Consider the following 14,387-nt stretch of genomic DNA (forward strand, 5'->3'; position numbering starts at 1 on the left):
GTCACCAGCACTAGGTGCAGCCAGGAGGGATCACCTCTAAGGTGCCTCTCAGACCAGGCTTTGCAGGCGGCCAGACTGCTCTGTAGGCAGGAGTGGCTAACTCTGGGCCATCTGCCTGGAAGACCAGGCATCCTCGTCTCTCTTGCTGACTCCCCTGGGTCACTTCATGCCTGGGACTTGAGTACTCTTCCTCAGCTTGTCTTTATTCGTCTTTCCTGGAGCCTGGAACTTTTAACCTTTTAACAAACTAATGACAGGATAGCTTCCTATTGGTTCTTTCTACCTCGTTAGAAATAAAGGATTTAGGATCCAAATTTTGGGGAGAGAAGACTGCCTCCAGGGAGTTAGAGGAGGTTTAGACGGGGAACAGAGGTGCCTCTAAAGACAGACTTTTGGAATTTGCCAACCTCAGCATTTCATTATGCGCCCATCCTGGGTTTAGGGATTTCCCCCTCCCACATCCATACCCAGGACCCTGAAAAGCAAAGTCTGCGGCCACACTGTCCAATATGGTAGCCATACATGGCTCTTTACACTTACGTTAATTAAAATGAAACCACATTTACAGTTCAGTTTCTCAGTTACACTCTCCACATTTCAACTGCTTAGAAGCCACATGGCCACTCTGGTGTGCAGTGCTGTCTAGGGAACGCAGAATCAGAGGGGTCCCTGGTCTGCTGCCCCTGCCATGGGGCAGGCCCAAGTGGGTAACCACAGTGTCAAATGTCAGGCCCCAGGTGGGCAGGCTCTGACTCATGGTGAGAGCAAGTGTATGTGTGCATCTTGGGAACCATCAGCAAGCAGAGGGTCCCAGACTTGGGGGCTGAGGACAGCAAGTGGGCTGGGGTCATGATGGGGCACTGCTGGACAGGGGAGATCTGATGGAATGGTGAGTCCTGGGCCCAGAGGGCCCTGAACAACGTTATGGCTGGTGGTGGCAGGGAGCTGTGGGACTGGGTGTTTTCTTTTTAATGGGGTTTTGGGAGAATCTGGCAATAGGATTGAAATGAGACCATTGTCTCCTGCCTACCAGTGGCAGCAGGGCTCATTGGTTTCGTCCAGTAAAGGTCCCCGTCTGGAGTGGCGCTCTGGTTCTGCAGCTCTGCTCATCCCAACCCTGCCCTCCCCTCAGTATTGCTGAAGTCAGGAAGACCAGAGTGCATGAATCCAGCCTTTGATCACTGGCAGTCCAGTGGGCCGGAAGAGCCAGAAGAACTGACGTGTTTCAGTCCATTGTCATTTGGACTGCTTCCCGGTCCGTCTTTCTGTCCTCCAAGAAGGCTGTCTGACACCCTTCCCCGGCCCCAGCCGCCATTCCTTGCTTCCATTCATGCCTCCTTCCCTTGCAGGTGAAAGAGCTTGTCCTGGACAACTGTCGGTCGATCGAAGGCAAAATCGAAGGCCTCACAGATGAGTTTGAAGAACTGGAGTTCTTAAGTACAATCAACGTAGGCCTCACCTCAGTCGCAAACTTACCAAAGTTAAACAAACTTAAGAAGGTAAATACAAGTGTCGAGAGCGTGTGGGTGCACATGTGTGGGTGCCTGTATGTGTGTGTACGTGTGTTGGGAGGAGGGCGGCAGGAGGAAGGGGTTATTACCTGGTGTTTAGGGAGCATAATTGCCTGTAAAGCCAGGTGCCTGCAACAACATGCCGGATAAGTCTCTGACACCACTTTCGCTTCCCGCTCTGCCTGGGAGAGAGTCAGGTGGCTTGTAGTTGCTGAGGAGCCTCACTGTAAGAGCTGTTTCTGCTTCTTCTCTCCCTGCCTTGTTTAGCTTGAACTAAGCGATAACAGAATCTCAGGGGGCCTGGAAGTATTGGCAGAAAAGTGTCCGAACCTCACACATCTAAATTTAAGTGGCAACAAAATTAAAGACCTCAGCACAATAGAGCCACTGGTAAGTCATTTGGATCCTCCCTTCTCTGTAGGGGATGAGGGGTGGGGAGGAATTGGTGTCAGGGAATACTACTATTTCTCTTACTTTATTTGATTCTCATTATCATTCTGTGAGATACACTTGGAGCTACGATTTCCTTGTCCATAGAGAAACCAAGGCCCATAGAAGTGGACTGACATGACCAATGTCAAATAGTCAAAATGGACAGTCATTGGGAAGGTGGGGTGAGGACCCTGGTCTCAGTTGCTGGTCTGATGCTTTTCCCTGCATTGTGCCCCTCTTTGGGGGTGAGGAGGGAATGCCATCCAAGGATTAAGCTGACCTCATATCTTAGCAGGTACCGTTTCTCCTCGGCTCACTTGATCTGAGGCTGGTGACTCTGAATTGATGGGAGTAGGCTCACCCCCTCACAACCTCTGGATGACAAGGACCTGGGGTGGCGGACATCTGTGTGGTATGGGAGCCTCTTGCAGGCCTTCCCCTGCATGGCAGGAAACGACCCCTGGTCACTGGTCTTGGCGTGACTTGACCAGGGCTGCAGAGAGCTGGACAGAGTTTCCGTCTCCTGCCCCTCCTCGTAGAGCTGAGCACGCCCTAAACCTCACTGATGTATTAACCAGAATGACCGTCCTACATGACCAGGGTCTGAATTATATTAAATAAACACACTGAAACACTATCGTAAATGTTCATATAAGAATTGCCTCATAAACCATGCACTTAGAATCAGGGAGAGACCGTGAGGACATCTTGTTAAGTCCGCTTATGCTTCCCTTTTCTGGGCTTATAGGGTGGAGGTTGGGGGCACCCCCTCAGTTGTTTGGGTTTGGGTTTGCAGGGTTGTTGTCTACATTCTTTGCTCTCCATGGAAGCTGAAGGGCCTGGCTGACGGGGTGGGGGTGGCAGAACAGGAAGCTGGCATTTCTTTGCCAAGGTCAAACTTGACTTGCCTATCTGTGGCATGGGTCAACTAAATAGTATGTGCTTCCCACAGTACTTTTTCTCAGATTTTCCACTGATCTAGGAGGAAACAGAACTGTTCAGATCCACTGGGAAGTCTCAGTCTCGTAATTTCCTTAGGAAAGGAAGAATCTTTGAAGTTCTGTGTATGTTATACTTTGGGGGCAAGGCGTGGGGACTGAGTGTATCCAACCCTTGTTCAGTCACTATTAAAGATTAGAGACCCTCTTCCACTGGCCCCCTGCCCAGCTTCTAAGTGTTTATCTGTGTGGTGTCTTACACTGACCTCCTGGAATGGGAAGCTGCTTTTAGCGGGGTGTTACCCTTAACCCCTCTGCTGCGAATGAGCCAGTTCCCTATCGCAAGATCCTACAGAGAGGAACCTGGACTCCCAGCATTGACCCTGAGGGCCAGGGCTCTCCTCTCCAGTTAGGCAGAGTCTGGTCAGAGTGGGGCTTCCCTGGGATGGGGGTTCTTACAGACGTGATGAGTGGGAGGTGAAGATACAGCTCTGTTACTTGCTAGCCACGTGGCCGTTCTACTTTTTGGGCTTCAGTTTCCTCAGCCATCAAATGGGGATGATATAGCTACAACCCGCCTGGTATAAAGCTTTAACCTAATCCTGTTAAGTTGTTGGGTGCCATCGAGTCAGTTTCAACTCATAGTGACTCCACGTACAGAGGAGAGCTCTGCCCCCCAGCGTTTTCTAGGCTGTGACCTTTACAGAAACAGATAGCCAGGTTTTTTTTTCCTGTGGAGCTGCTGGGTGGGTTCAAACCACTAACCTTTTGACTAGCAGCCAAATGCTTAACCATTGCATACCAGGGCTCCTGTAATTGTGTTAAGTACCAGAGACAAAATCTGACCCCCCAAACCTCCCAGCACCACTCAAGAGTTCTTCTAGCTGCAGAGAAGGGTTTGCCCATTGGTTTTTCTCTTGCTCTTTTTGGCAGTTAGTATTGCAGGGTAAGAGCACTAGTTTGAACTTGAGCTGCCTAACTTCTGTGCCTCCTTTATTTCCTCATCTGTAAAATGGCCTGATGGCAAGGGTAAATTGAGTTATGATACATACAAAGTACAGTGTTAGCTATTATTATTATTAGATATAGACAAGGTTAGTTCACATTTCTTTTTTAGTCCTGCCGAGGCTCCCTGGCCACAGAGGAAGGACAGGGACCAGCAGCAAAGCCGTTGGCTTATGTTCCAAGAGCGCCCTGGTTTAACTTCAAGCCAGTCACTGTTGAGGCAAAAGCTGAATTGCAGAATAATGTTCACTAGGTTTTAAAGATCCTCAAGTTCAATCGCCTTGTGCAAATGAAGGACTGAGGCCCACAAACCAGGACAATGTGCCTGGGCACACACAGGGCTGAGCAGAGCCGCATCAGGGGCTCCTTGTCACCTGAGTGCTCTGCATGGTCTCCTTTCACCCCCGCCTCTATCTTGGGGTTGCTTATGAACTCCCCGCCCAGCCTCCAACAAATTGCTCACTGTTGACTTCATTTTCCCACTTGCAGAAAAAGTTAGAAAACCTCAAGAGCTTAGACCTTTTCAATTGTGAGGTAACCAACCTGAATGACTACCGAGAAAACGTGTTCAAGCTCCTCCCACAACTCACGTATCTCGATGGCTACGACCGGGACGACAAGGAGGCCCCTGACTCGGATGCTGAGGGCTATGTGGAGGGCCTGGATGACGAGGAGGAGGATGAGGATGGTGCGTGTTGGAGGGGAAAGGCCAGGACTGTTGGGAGGCCACCACCAGCTGTGAGGGCCAGCTGGCAGCCTGCCTTTTTTCAAGCCGTGGAGGGGGAGTGGGCTGTCTGCCTTGTTTGCTGTGCTCTGTAACCTCTAACATGTCCCAAAGACACATCCTGAGAGTCTTCAACTGCATAGAAACTTCTTAGGTAACCATCTATCTGGAATGATTCTCACTTCAGTTTTTCCTCTTTCTGAAGCTGTCCAGGGAATGAGTTTTACATTTTCTCTATAATATGACCATGGACTTAAGATACTCTTCAAAGGGGGTTGGAAGGCTAGGGAGGACAGAGGAAGGACGGGTGCAGCCTGCAGGTCCCTTTTCCCCATCTGGGTGTCCAGTGGAGGGGAGGTTGTGGCACCTTTTGGTGGCTGCAGCCCACAAGGCCACAGACCAGGACTTGGGGGTGTGACCTCAGGAGCCCCAGGGGCCCCAGGAAGTGAATGAGGCCACAGACAGCAGGTTCCACGCACACTGGCAGCAGTGGAGCAGGGCTGGCACAGCCAGGTCTTCAGGGAGGGGAAAGGAGCATCACCTGTGCCCTCCATACCTGCTCAGGCTGCGAGCCCTGCAGGTCTTTGTGGCCAGGGTGAAGTTGAAAATTGAGACACTTGTCCAATTAGACACATGCTTGTTGTGCTTTTCCGTGTGAGGCTGGGAGTCTTCTGCAAGATGTTAGATACCCTGTTTGCCTTACCAGAGATCTTGTGATGTGGCAGAAAGGGCACAGGGGTCCTGAGACCTGGTTTCTAGACCTAGCTCTCCCACTAATTTGATGTGTGGTCTTGAGCAGATCACTTCTGTGCCTCAGGTTTCCTGTCCTTAAAGTGGGGAGTTTGGATGCTTTTTTTAACTGAGTTGACTTCTCAGCTTAGGCCCTATAGCTTGTTCCTCTGTTGTCTCAGCTTCCACGTGGGATCTTTGGATTTTGTTAAACTTGGATTGCTTTCAGACGTGTTTGAGGCTATATATTGGTACTGTTTTCGTGAGCGTTAAAGCACTCAGATTTTGGCCTAGGTGGGCGTGGAAGGGTCATGGGCCCACATTGAAGTCCCTACCACCCCTGCCCCTCCCACCAGCCTGGGGCCAATGTTGGTGTGAGGGGGCAGCAGCCCACTGCCAGGTCCGTTCTTATTCCCCATTTTGATTGTACAGAGGAAGAATACGATGAAGATGCTCAGGTAGTGGAAGACGAGGAGGATGAGGATGAGGAGGAGGAAGGTGAAGAGGAGGATGTGAGTGGAGAGGAGGAGGTAAGGAGCTGGGCCAGGCTGGGTGGGGTTACTCTCTCCCCGCACTCGCTTACTTGCTGCCTCTGAGCTAGTCCAACTAAAGGACTTGGTGATCAGCCCAGGAGCCCTGGCTGGGGAAGTCCCCTCCCCTGTGGGCAGGGAAATGGTTTCATTCCATACTCTTTTACTGGTCTTGGGGAGACAGGACTTCCAGCGAGCCCTGGGGAGGTGGTTGGACTAGGAATGGGGAATCGAGGATTCTGGAGGCAGGTAAAGAAGGGGACTCACCTGCCAGGTAAGCCCAGCCCTCATTTCTGTGTGAGTTAGTTCTTAGAGATGTGCAGAATCAGTGTTCCCATTTTCTGCCTTTTTTGCATTTATGTGTGAATTCAGTGACTATTCCCTGAGCACTTAGAGTGTGCTAGGGAAAATCAAAGACCAGCAGCACTGCCTTGTACGTGCTTGCTGGATAAAACGCTGCCGGGTTCCCCGTCAGAGTGACACAGGTCACCTGTGAATGGTGACAGTTCTAGGTCAAGAGTTGTGCATTATCCTAACAGATTGGCTGGTTCACAATTAGTTAATAAGATCTGTGAAATGTCTGTGAGGGGTAATATAGTGCAGAGGTTAGGAGCACAGTCTGTGGGGCTGAACTCCACCTAGCTCTACTGCTTGCTAGCTGTGTGTCCTTGGGCAAGGTATTTGACCTTTCTGAGCCTGTTTCTTTATGATAATTATCCTACTAACAACCCTATTACACTGGTTTCGTTAGTAGGACAAAATAAAACATAAGTAAAATGCTTAAGGACTGTCTGATGGGATGGATAACCATTCATCCGCTTATTTTAGGCTGTTACATCCTTTCCCAAGGTCCTGGCTTTTGTGTTGGGATGTCTAAGTCTCTCTATAGCAGAGTCATATTCCATGACTTTTTCAGAATTCTTAATCAACTCTTGGAAATTGCCAGAGTCAGACCTACTGCTGTGGAGTCAGTTCCGACTCATAGCAACCCTAGAGGACAGAGTAGAGCTACCCCATAGGGTTTCCAAGGAGCAGCTGGTGGATTTGAACTGCTGACCTTTGGGCTAGCAGCCGAGCTCTTAACCACTGCACCACCAGGGCTCCATAGTTAGACCTAGGGAGATTTAAGATGGCAACAGCACTGGCAACAACACCCCTTCCTTGCCCCCTCCAGGGACCCCCCGCCCAGTTTCCTGTCTCCCTCCATTGAGAGCAGAGACATCTGCCTGCCCTGCAGACTCACTCAGGCAGGATCTCCTAGGCGCCCCACCCCAGGCCTGGGAGGAGCAGCAGAAAGAGGCAACGAATAGGAAAGCTGATGAGATGGGATTGGTGTCTGTCTAGTTCTGGGCTGGGTTTCTTTTCTCTGTAAGTTGCTAGGCTCACCTCTAAAGGCTATTGGGAGTATTTTAAAAATAAAGACTTTGAGAAATAAGTCCTCCTAGGACAGAGCAGCCTGTCGCGTTGGCTAATGGATTTCTCATCTTGCCCTTCCTGTCACAAGAGCTGCAGCGTGCAGGGACTTTTCTTTTGTAATCTCATTGACCATCTGTAGATTTCCAGCTTCCAGTAAAAGAGAGTTTATACACAAAAACAGAACCTTCACAAACAGACTGATAAGGGAACTGCTTGACCTTATAAAAGCATATTTCCCTAGATAAAAAAAAGTCTATCGCTAAGTTCTTTATAACAGTGGGCCGCATGATGCTTTAGGAACATGGTAAACGTACAGAAATACAACTACCCCATAATTTCAGGAGCAGGATAAAACACTAGAATCCTGTGTTGACAATGATGCTGTATGCCTTGCTGAATCTCAGGCAAGTTAGGAACACCGTCCTTGGGGGACCCTTAATTTATCCCCCCTCTCCCTGGGTAGTGCAGATGGTTCACGACTAGACTGCTGACTGAAAGGTTGGAGATTCGAGTCCACCCTGAGGTGCTTTGGAAGAAAAGCTAGGCAGTCTGATTCCAAAAAATTAGCCATTGAAAAATCTATGGAACACAGTTCTCTAACACATGAGCTTGCCGTGAGTCAAGATTTTCCTTCGGCACCAGGTGATCAGGTGGTGTAGGTACTGGGTAGGCTATGGTTGGACTTACCCTCAGGATCTGGATTTGCTGAAACTGGGGTCTTCCCTGGAAGCCAGAACTAGATAAAGGACCAATGGACTGATGGCCTTCTTTACACGGCAGGGGATCTAAGCTGCTGTTATAGGGGCTTCAGGCCTGGAGTTCTTAATCCGAGGGTAGAAGCTACCACCTCCTAGCACGTTGTTGGCAGATCTTGTATGTGATATGGGTGCTTCCGGAGGAAGGGGTTCAAAGCCTTCTGCAGATTCTCCAAGAGGTTCTTGATCCAAACTAAGCTAAGAACCTCTGCTTTAGGTTTATCCTGAGGTGGCCAGTCCTTGGTATGGGGCTCCTAGAGACTTGACTGCCAGCAGTTGGAACTAAGTGTTGGGAAAGTGATGGCCTATGCGTGTCCCTAGGCTAGGAGTATCTCTAACATTGTGATGTCTATCTTCTCTCTTAGGAGGATGAAGAAGGTTATAATGACGGGGAAGTAGATGACGAGGAAGATGAAGAAGATCTTGGTGGTATGGCAGCCTTCTTACTCTCAGTTGTGGCAGGCTGGCCCCTTCGGTTGGCATGACATTGCTTAGGCCCTGAGGGCCCTGGCAGAGGGTGGAACACTGCCTCCAACCTGAGGCCCCAGGTGCCTCCCTGGCTCTGCAGATAGCCTGCCTTAGTTTGCCAGGGACGATAGGCCTTGGGTTAGGAAGCTTCCTAGATGTGTGGTCCCCTGGTTCTCTGTGGGTAGGTGATGTTAAAGAGACAAGATCCATGTTTAATCTGAATGCCTTTTCCTTATTCTTCCAGAAGAAGAAAGGGGTCAGAAGCGAAAACGGGAACCTGAAGATGAGGGCGAGGACGAGGACTGAGCGGAATAACCTATTTTGAAAAATTCCTATTGTGATCTGACTGTTTTTACCCGTACCCCCACCTCCCAATCCTGCCCCCCCTCCCCGAAACTTATTTTTTTCTGATTGTAATGTTGCTGTGGGAACGAGAGGGGAAAAGTGTACTGGGGGTCCCGGGGGGAGGGAGGGTGGGAGGGGGTGGAATAAAATACTATTTTTACTGCCACTCTTTATTTTTCTCCCCCTACTTTTTCTTTGTGTCTGGTTCAGTCCCTGTAATGCAATAGCTGAGGACACACAGAGTGAGCATTTGTTCCTTACTCGCAAAGAGGATGGTTTGGAGGTCTCTTATATTTCCTGCTATTTCCCGTATCTCTTGAGTTGGTTGGAAGCCTGTGGCTGGCCTCTGTTGGTTACTAATTGAAGCCCGGGAAAGGCTGAGCACCAGCTGTATCTTAAGTCTTGTTCTGGATCACATGACTTCCACATTTCTTGGGCCTGCTAAAGGCATCGGACGCCCGGGTTTGTAAATAGTAACCTAAAGGCGTATTTTGGCACTGGTTTGGGGATATTCCCCGTCTCTCCTCCCCTCCCCCCTTCTCAGATGGTAGTGGGCTTCGCTCTACGAAGAGAACTCTGATATTACACTGATGTTTCAGCAAAGAGCTGAAAACCGCAGGCTGACAAGTTATAAGTAAGATGAATTTCATGACTACAATTAAAAGAGAAGAAGCAAACCCTCAAACTTGAACCTCTTTAAAAGGAAAAAAAAAAAAAGAGCTTGCCCTATCTTGGTTTGTAAACTACTAGAACGCTTTGTTTTACAAAATGACAAGAGAATTCTTCCACATGGACTTCTGTGCTTAGAACATTTTTACAGGCCTAACTAAGCGCAGGAGACATTGCTGCATGTCGGCTGGGTTTTTGTTTTTGTTTTTCTTTTTTCATACACCCGAGCACGGAAAAACTAATGCAAAATTGTATTTTCTTACCTAGTGAAAATCTGAAATGACTGCAAATTCCTAGTGAATGTACAGGTTGGCTTTCATGTCCCTCTTCCGGATTGCTTTAGAAGTGATGTGTTATTTCCTAGCCCGTGTTTCACCTGTAAAAAAGAACATCTGCACCCATTCTTCTCCCCCTCAGAGGAGCCAAACTTTGAGTTCTATGTCTGTTTGTCATTGATAAATTTCAATAAATCTTTTTATACAATTTTTTTGGGGATGACTTCTTTGAGTCCAACAGGCCACTGATTTTCTAAGATACAGTCCAGGTAAATTGGTAGATAGCTGGGTGGGAGCAAGGGGGGCTTTAGTTTGGTTACCTGATAAACTAGCTTTTCCTATAAAGTGTGCAACCTGACAATACATTTGAATACCTCTGGTCTCAAAGCCAGGCTCAGTGGTATGCTGTCTGCAAAAAAGGCTCATTTACAAAAAAACACCAAGAACTTGGTGAAATATGGGCCACCCTTAGAACTTCCTTTTGAATATCCTCCATTTTGTTTTTCAGACTGAAAAAGAATATATGCTTGAAAACTAGGAATATCTAAAACGAGTTCATAAACAGATGTATATGTAGTATCTTGTTCCTTTTTTACTTAACAGATGATGACATGTCTAACTCTAAATAGTTTTCTATTTATATTAACTGGCTACATAGTTATCAACTATATTCTGATTTGCTTAATTCTAATCAAATGGTAAGATGTTGGGGTTATTTCCATCTTGCCACTATACCGGACATTTTGCTACATAAGTAATTGCTCACACTTTCTATAGGTCTCTTAGTACAAACTCTTCGAGTCCTTGGACCAAAGGTTAAATTGCTTCATCCTTCATGCTTTTTAATAACAAATGTATAAAAAGCAAGCATAAAATTGTTACAGGGCACATGAAATATAAAGACGTAATTAGTGATAACAAGAATACTACAGGTATAAAACTTCTTGTATGTTACTGAAGTTTAGTTGGTACCCAGGTTGTTATAAGCTGTTAAATGAAATATTCATAGTAACTGCTAAGAAAATACCTAAAAAATATAAACAAAAAGGAATGAGATGGGAACCAAAATGGCTCAGTAAAATAAACCAACAAAACACAAAAGCAAGCAATAGTAAAGGACAAAGACAAGGCTTAAGACAAAAAATGGCAGAAGTAAGTTACTTCTAATTACAGTGAATGTAAATGGACTAAATATTCCAACCAAAGGGCAGAGAATGAACCATAGGTTTATAAAGTCTGTAAGTCTTATATGCAAGGCTCTGTTATGTTTTCCGGAAGGGATATATCAATTTACTGTGGGGTTTTATACATGCACACATATATTCATCTTACAGCTTTGAACCCCATGGTGAGCCAATGTGATTCCAGCAGTATGAGGTGGTAACCAGAGAAGACCCACCCTCCTAGTTGGTACCCTGGCATCCACTTGCCTTTTCTTTGGGGTTGGCAACTTCTGGCTTTGGGCGCAGGATGTGGGGAAGTGGCCTCCCCTGAGCCAGATGCTGTAGCACTGGGGCTATGAAGATCAAATAGGCAAGGCTAAAATTGAGAGACTGACCTGGCCTCCATGGCCCTCCAAGGGGACTTGAGCGATTGATGGACTCATCAATTAGGAAATGCTATAAAATGAAAGGTAAAGTGGATGAAGATAAAGAAGTCTTTTTATGTACAAATCATGTTAGGCACTCAGCAACCCTTGAGGAAGATTTTATTTTGCCTGTTTTACAGATGAAGAAAATGGAGGTTGGATCACTTGGAAGTCAAGTAAGAGGTGGAGCCAGGACTGTCATTTCTGCTTCATAGAGGTTAGTCATGGATGGCAAGGAGGAAGAGGATGCTCAACCAGAGAGAGAGGGAGGAGTAAAAGTAAGCCAACATTTGTGGAGCTTTTCGTGTGTACGAGGCACGTTAACTATATACAGCATCTCATTCATCCGATTGAATCCTCACAGCCACTGGATGTAGACAGCGTGATCCTTGTTACACAGTGGATCACAGAGTGATCGACCCAAGTTCATACATCCAGAAAGACAAGCAATGTCAGGGTTCAAATGAGGTGTGTGTGATCCCAGCGCCTTCCCTCTTAGCCCTATATGAGAGTGTCTCCACTCTTCTGCTTCCTGCCCAGGCTTTCTGGATCTGTGACCCCTTCCCCTTGTGTGAGCCAGCTGTGTTGAAGCAACTTCTCCCCTTGACCATCACACCTCAGGTGAGGAAGATTTCAGCACTGAGCAAATGTCATGAGACCTTTGTAAGGGAGGAGCCCTTAGAAATCCCCTGGTCCAACCCTCTCATTTGATAAAGGAGGAAACCAAAGCCCAGAGAGGGCAGCTGAGGTCCCCAAGGTCACACAGCAAGATGGTGGCAGACAATCCTGGAGCCCAGGCAGGGATGGATTTCCCAGTAAGCCCGGTATGTGCAGGTTTATGTATGCTTACTAATCTAGTGTACAATGTTACCTGTTTCGCCACGTCAAAGATCATAACACCTTCCTCACTAGGTAATTGTGCACTACAGGTTAGTAAGTAAACAATATTAAGCCCATGTGTACCTTGCTTACTGGGTAATCCGCCCCATTCCTGGGCTTCTCCATCATATCTCCCGCTGCTGTTCTGTGTGGCTGGGGGAGCCAGGTGTTGTGAGAGAGAAGATCCACAGTGGAGTGTAGCTTCCGGGAAGGACACCGTAAGCCCGGGTGGACAGCGTAGTGAGTGCCATGGCCCATCTGAGTTTCGTATGGTTTTAGAATGCATTATATGTTAATATAAGTATCCCTGGTGGTGCAGTGGTTAAAGCCATCGATTGCTAACCAAAAAGTTAGCAGTTCGAAACCACCAGCAGCTCCACAGGAGAAAGATATGGCAGTCTGCTTCGGTAGAGATTTACAGCCTTGGAAAGGCTATGGGGTAGCTATGAGTTGGAATCAACTCGATGGCAGCGGGTGGGTTGTTAATACTCACGGTGATAGTGTCTGTGCAGGAGTGTGCATGTCTCAGTGCAGACCAGAGCCTAGAGAATGATAATCAAGAAGATTTGAGGTTATGTGTTGTTGCTATGTACCGTATACTTTGTATCCATCACCTGCTTCCTTTAATCTTACAGGGCGCTCACAGGTTGAGAGACTCAGAGGGGTGAGACAATTAGCCCAGCTAGTAAGTGGCAGTTAGGCCTCAAGCTTAGGTCTTTCTGATGCCAGAGACCTTGTTCTTATCCATTGTGTTCCAAGTGCCAGGCAGGCGAGGAAGGGGGATGAGCAATTCAGTTTGTCTCATTTGCTGACTTGCAAAGGTTGTTTTTATCCTGCTCCAGAAACTCATTGTTCATGGTTGGAAGAATTCCCACAGTGGGTCCCTCATAAGCAGCTTTGGACGATGGCGGCCGTGAGCCCCTGGGCCAGCCCTTGAACAGGCCCCGGTGGCAGACTGGGCATAGAGGTGAACAAGGCCAAAGACAGGGCTGGAGATGGGTGGACAGACAGGGATGGGTCTGAGACTGGATCAATCTGATGCAGGCCTTCATGGCCAGCCGTGAATATGCCAGCAGAGGAGAGACTGGGGCAGGATTCAAACCAGATGGGGCATCAGAGACTGCTAACTGACTGGGATTAGGGAGCAAATGCAGGGGATATCTGTGGGGTTGCCTGCCGAGCTTCAGTTTCTCTTGGTTTAGCAACTACATAACGGGACCGTCTAAAGGACTACTGCACCCCCCCAAAAAAAAACCCTCTGCCGTCAAGTCAATTCTGACTCACAGCGACCCTGTAGGACAGGGTAGAACTGCCCCATAGAGTTTGCAAGGAGCATCTGCCAGATTCGAACTGCCAACCTTTTGGTAAGCAGCTGTAGCTCTTAACCACTACTCCACCGGGGTTTCCTGAAGGTAGGGATAATTCTCTATCCATGAAGGTCAGATGGGACTGACTTCTGGGATAAGCAGGTGACCCAAGCTGGCCTGGCCAAGCAATGTATTCCAAACTCTGGCCATAGTGACTGGTATAAGGATAAGTCTGGGATCTAAATTGCTCCAATGAGGCTTGGTCCCAGGGATGTGGAAAATGAGAACTCTTCCTGTTGGGGGTGCTGGGCTGGGAGGATGTAGGCCTGGAGTTGTGAAGGCAGACTGGTGAGAAACTACCCGAGATTGAAGCCAGCACAGGAGAAAGCAGAGACAGGAAACAGGGAGGGAGCTGGCCTCTGGATAATTCCATTTCAGCCTGAAAAATCCTAATGCAATTGAAGTAAGGTAATGAACATATACTTAGGACTTCCTATTTTCCGGGCAGTGTAAATGATTTTGCTTGTTTCTTGTTATAGCCCTATCTGGTTAGTCATTCCCATTTCAAAGACTGAGAACGTATAGGTATTAGCTGTTTAGTGCCAGACACAACAATAAATGCTTTACAGAAATCAACATAGTGTTTCCCAAACTTCCCTGATAAGACTCCACAGAGCTTGTCAGACTGCCAGGCCTTGCCCCTGGGAATTCTGGTTCAGTAGCTCTGGATTGGGGCCCACAAACCAATTTTTAACAAGTACCCTAGGGAATTCTCATCAGCAGGGAAGTTTGAGAAATGCTGTATAAAACTCAGTA

General features: G+C 47.8%; 1 protein-coding gene across 3 annotated transcripts in view; it reads left to right on the top strand.

Annotated features, from left to right (window-relative positions):
• ANP32A (acidic nuclear phosphoprotein 32 family member A) overlaps positions 1 to 9,600 on the top strand; it is a 40,270-nt gene extending 30,670 nt beyond the window's left edge. For all 3 annotated transcript variants that reach the window (XM_064267335.1, XM_064267334.1, XM_064267336.1), the window contains exons 2-7: positions 1,350 to 1,499; positions 1,779 to 1,901; positions 4,376 to 4,574; positions 5,772 to 5,869; positions 8,406 to 8,469; positions 8,753 to 9,600. In XM_064267335.1, the coding sequence (XP_064123405.1) occupies positions 1,350 to 1,499; positions 1,779 to 1,901; positions 4,376 to 4,574; positions 5,772 to 5,869; positions 8,406 to 8,469; positions 8,753 to 8,814 (696 nt within the window). In that variant the 3' untranslated portion in view covers positions 8,815 to 9,600. The remainder of the gene's footprint in view (positions 1 to 1,349; positions 1,500 to 1,778; positions 1,902 to 4,375; positions 4,575 to 5,771; positions 5,870 to 8,405; positions 8,470 to 8,752) is intronic.
• Positions 9,601 to 14,387: the final 4,787 nt, after the last annotated feature.

Source organism: Loxodonta africana, chromosome 13, assembly GCF_030014295.1.
Source record: "Loxodonta africana isolate mLoxAfr1 chromosome 13, mLoxAfr1.hap2, whole genome shotgun sequence".
Lineage (NCBI taxonomy): Eukaryota > Metazoa > Chordata > Mammalia > Proboscidea > Elephantidae > Loxodonta > Loxodonta africana.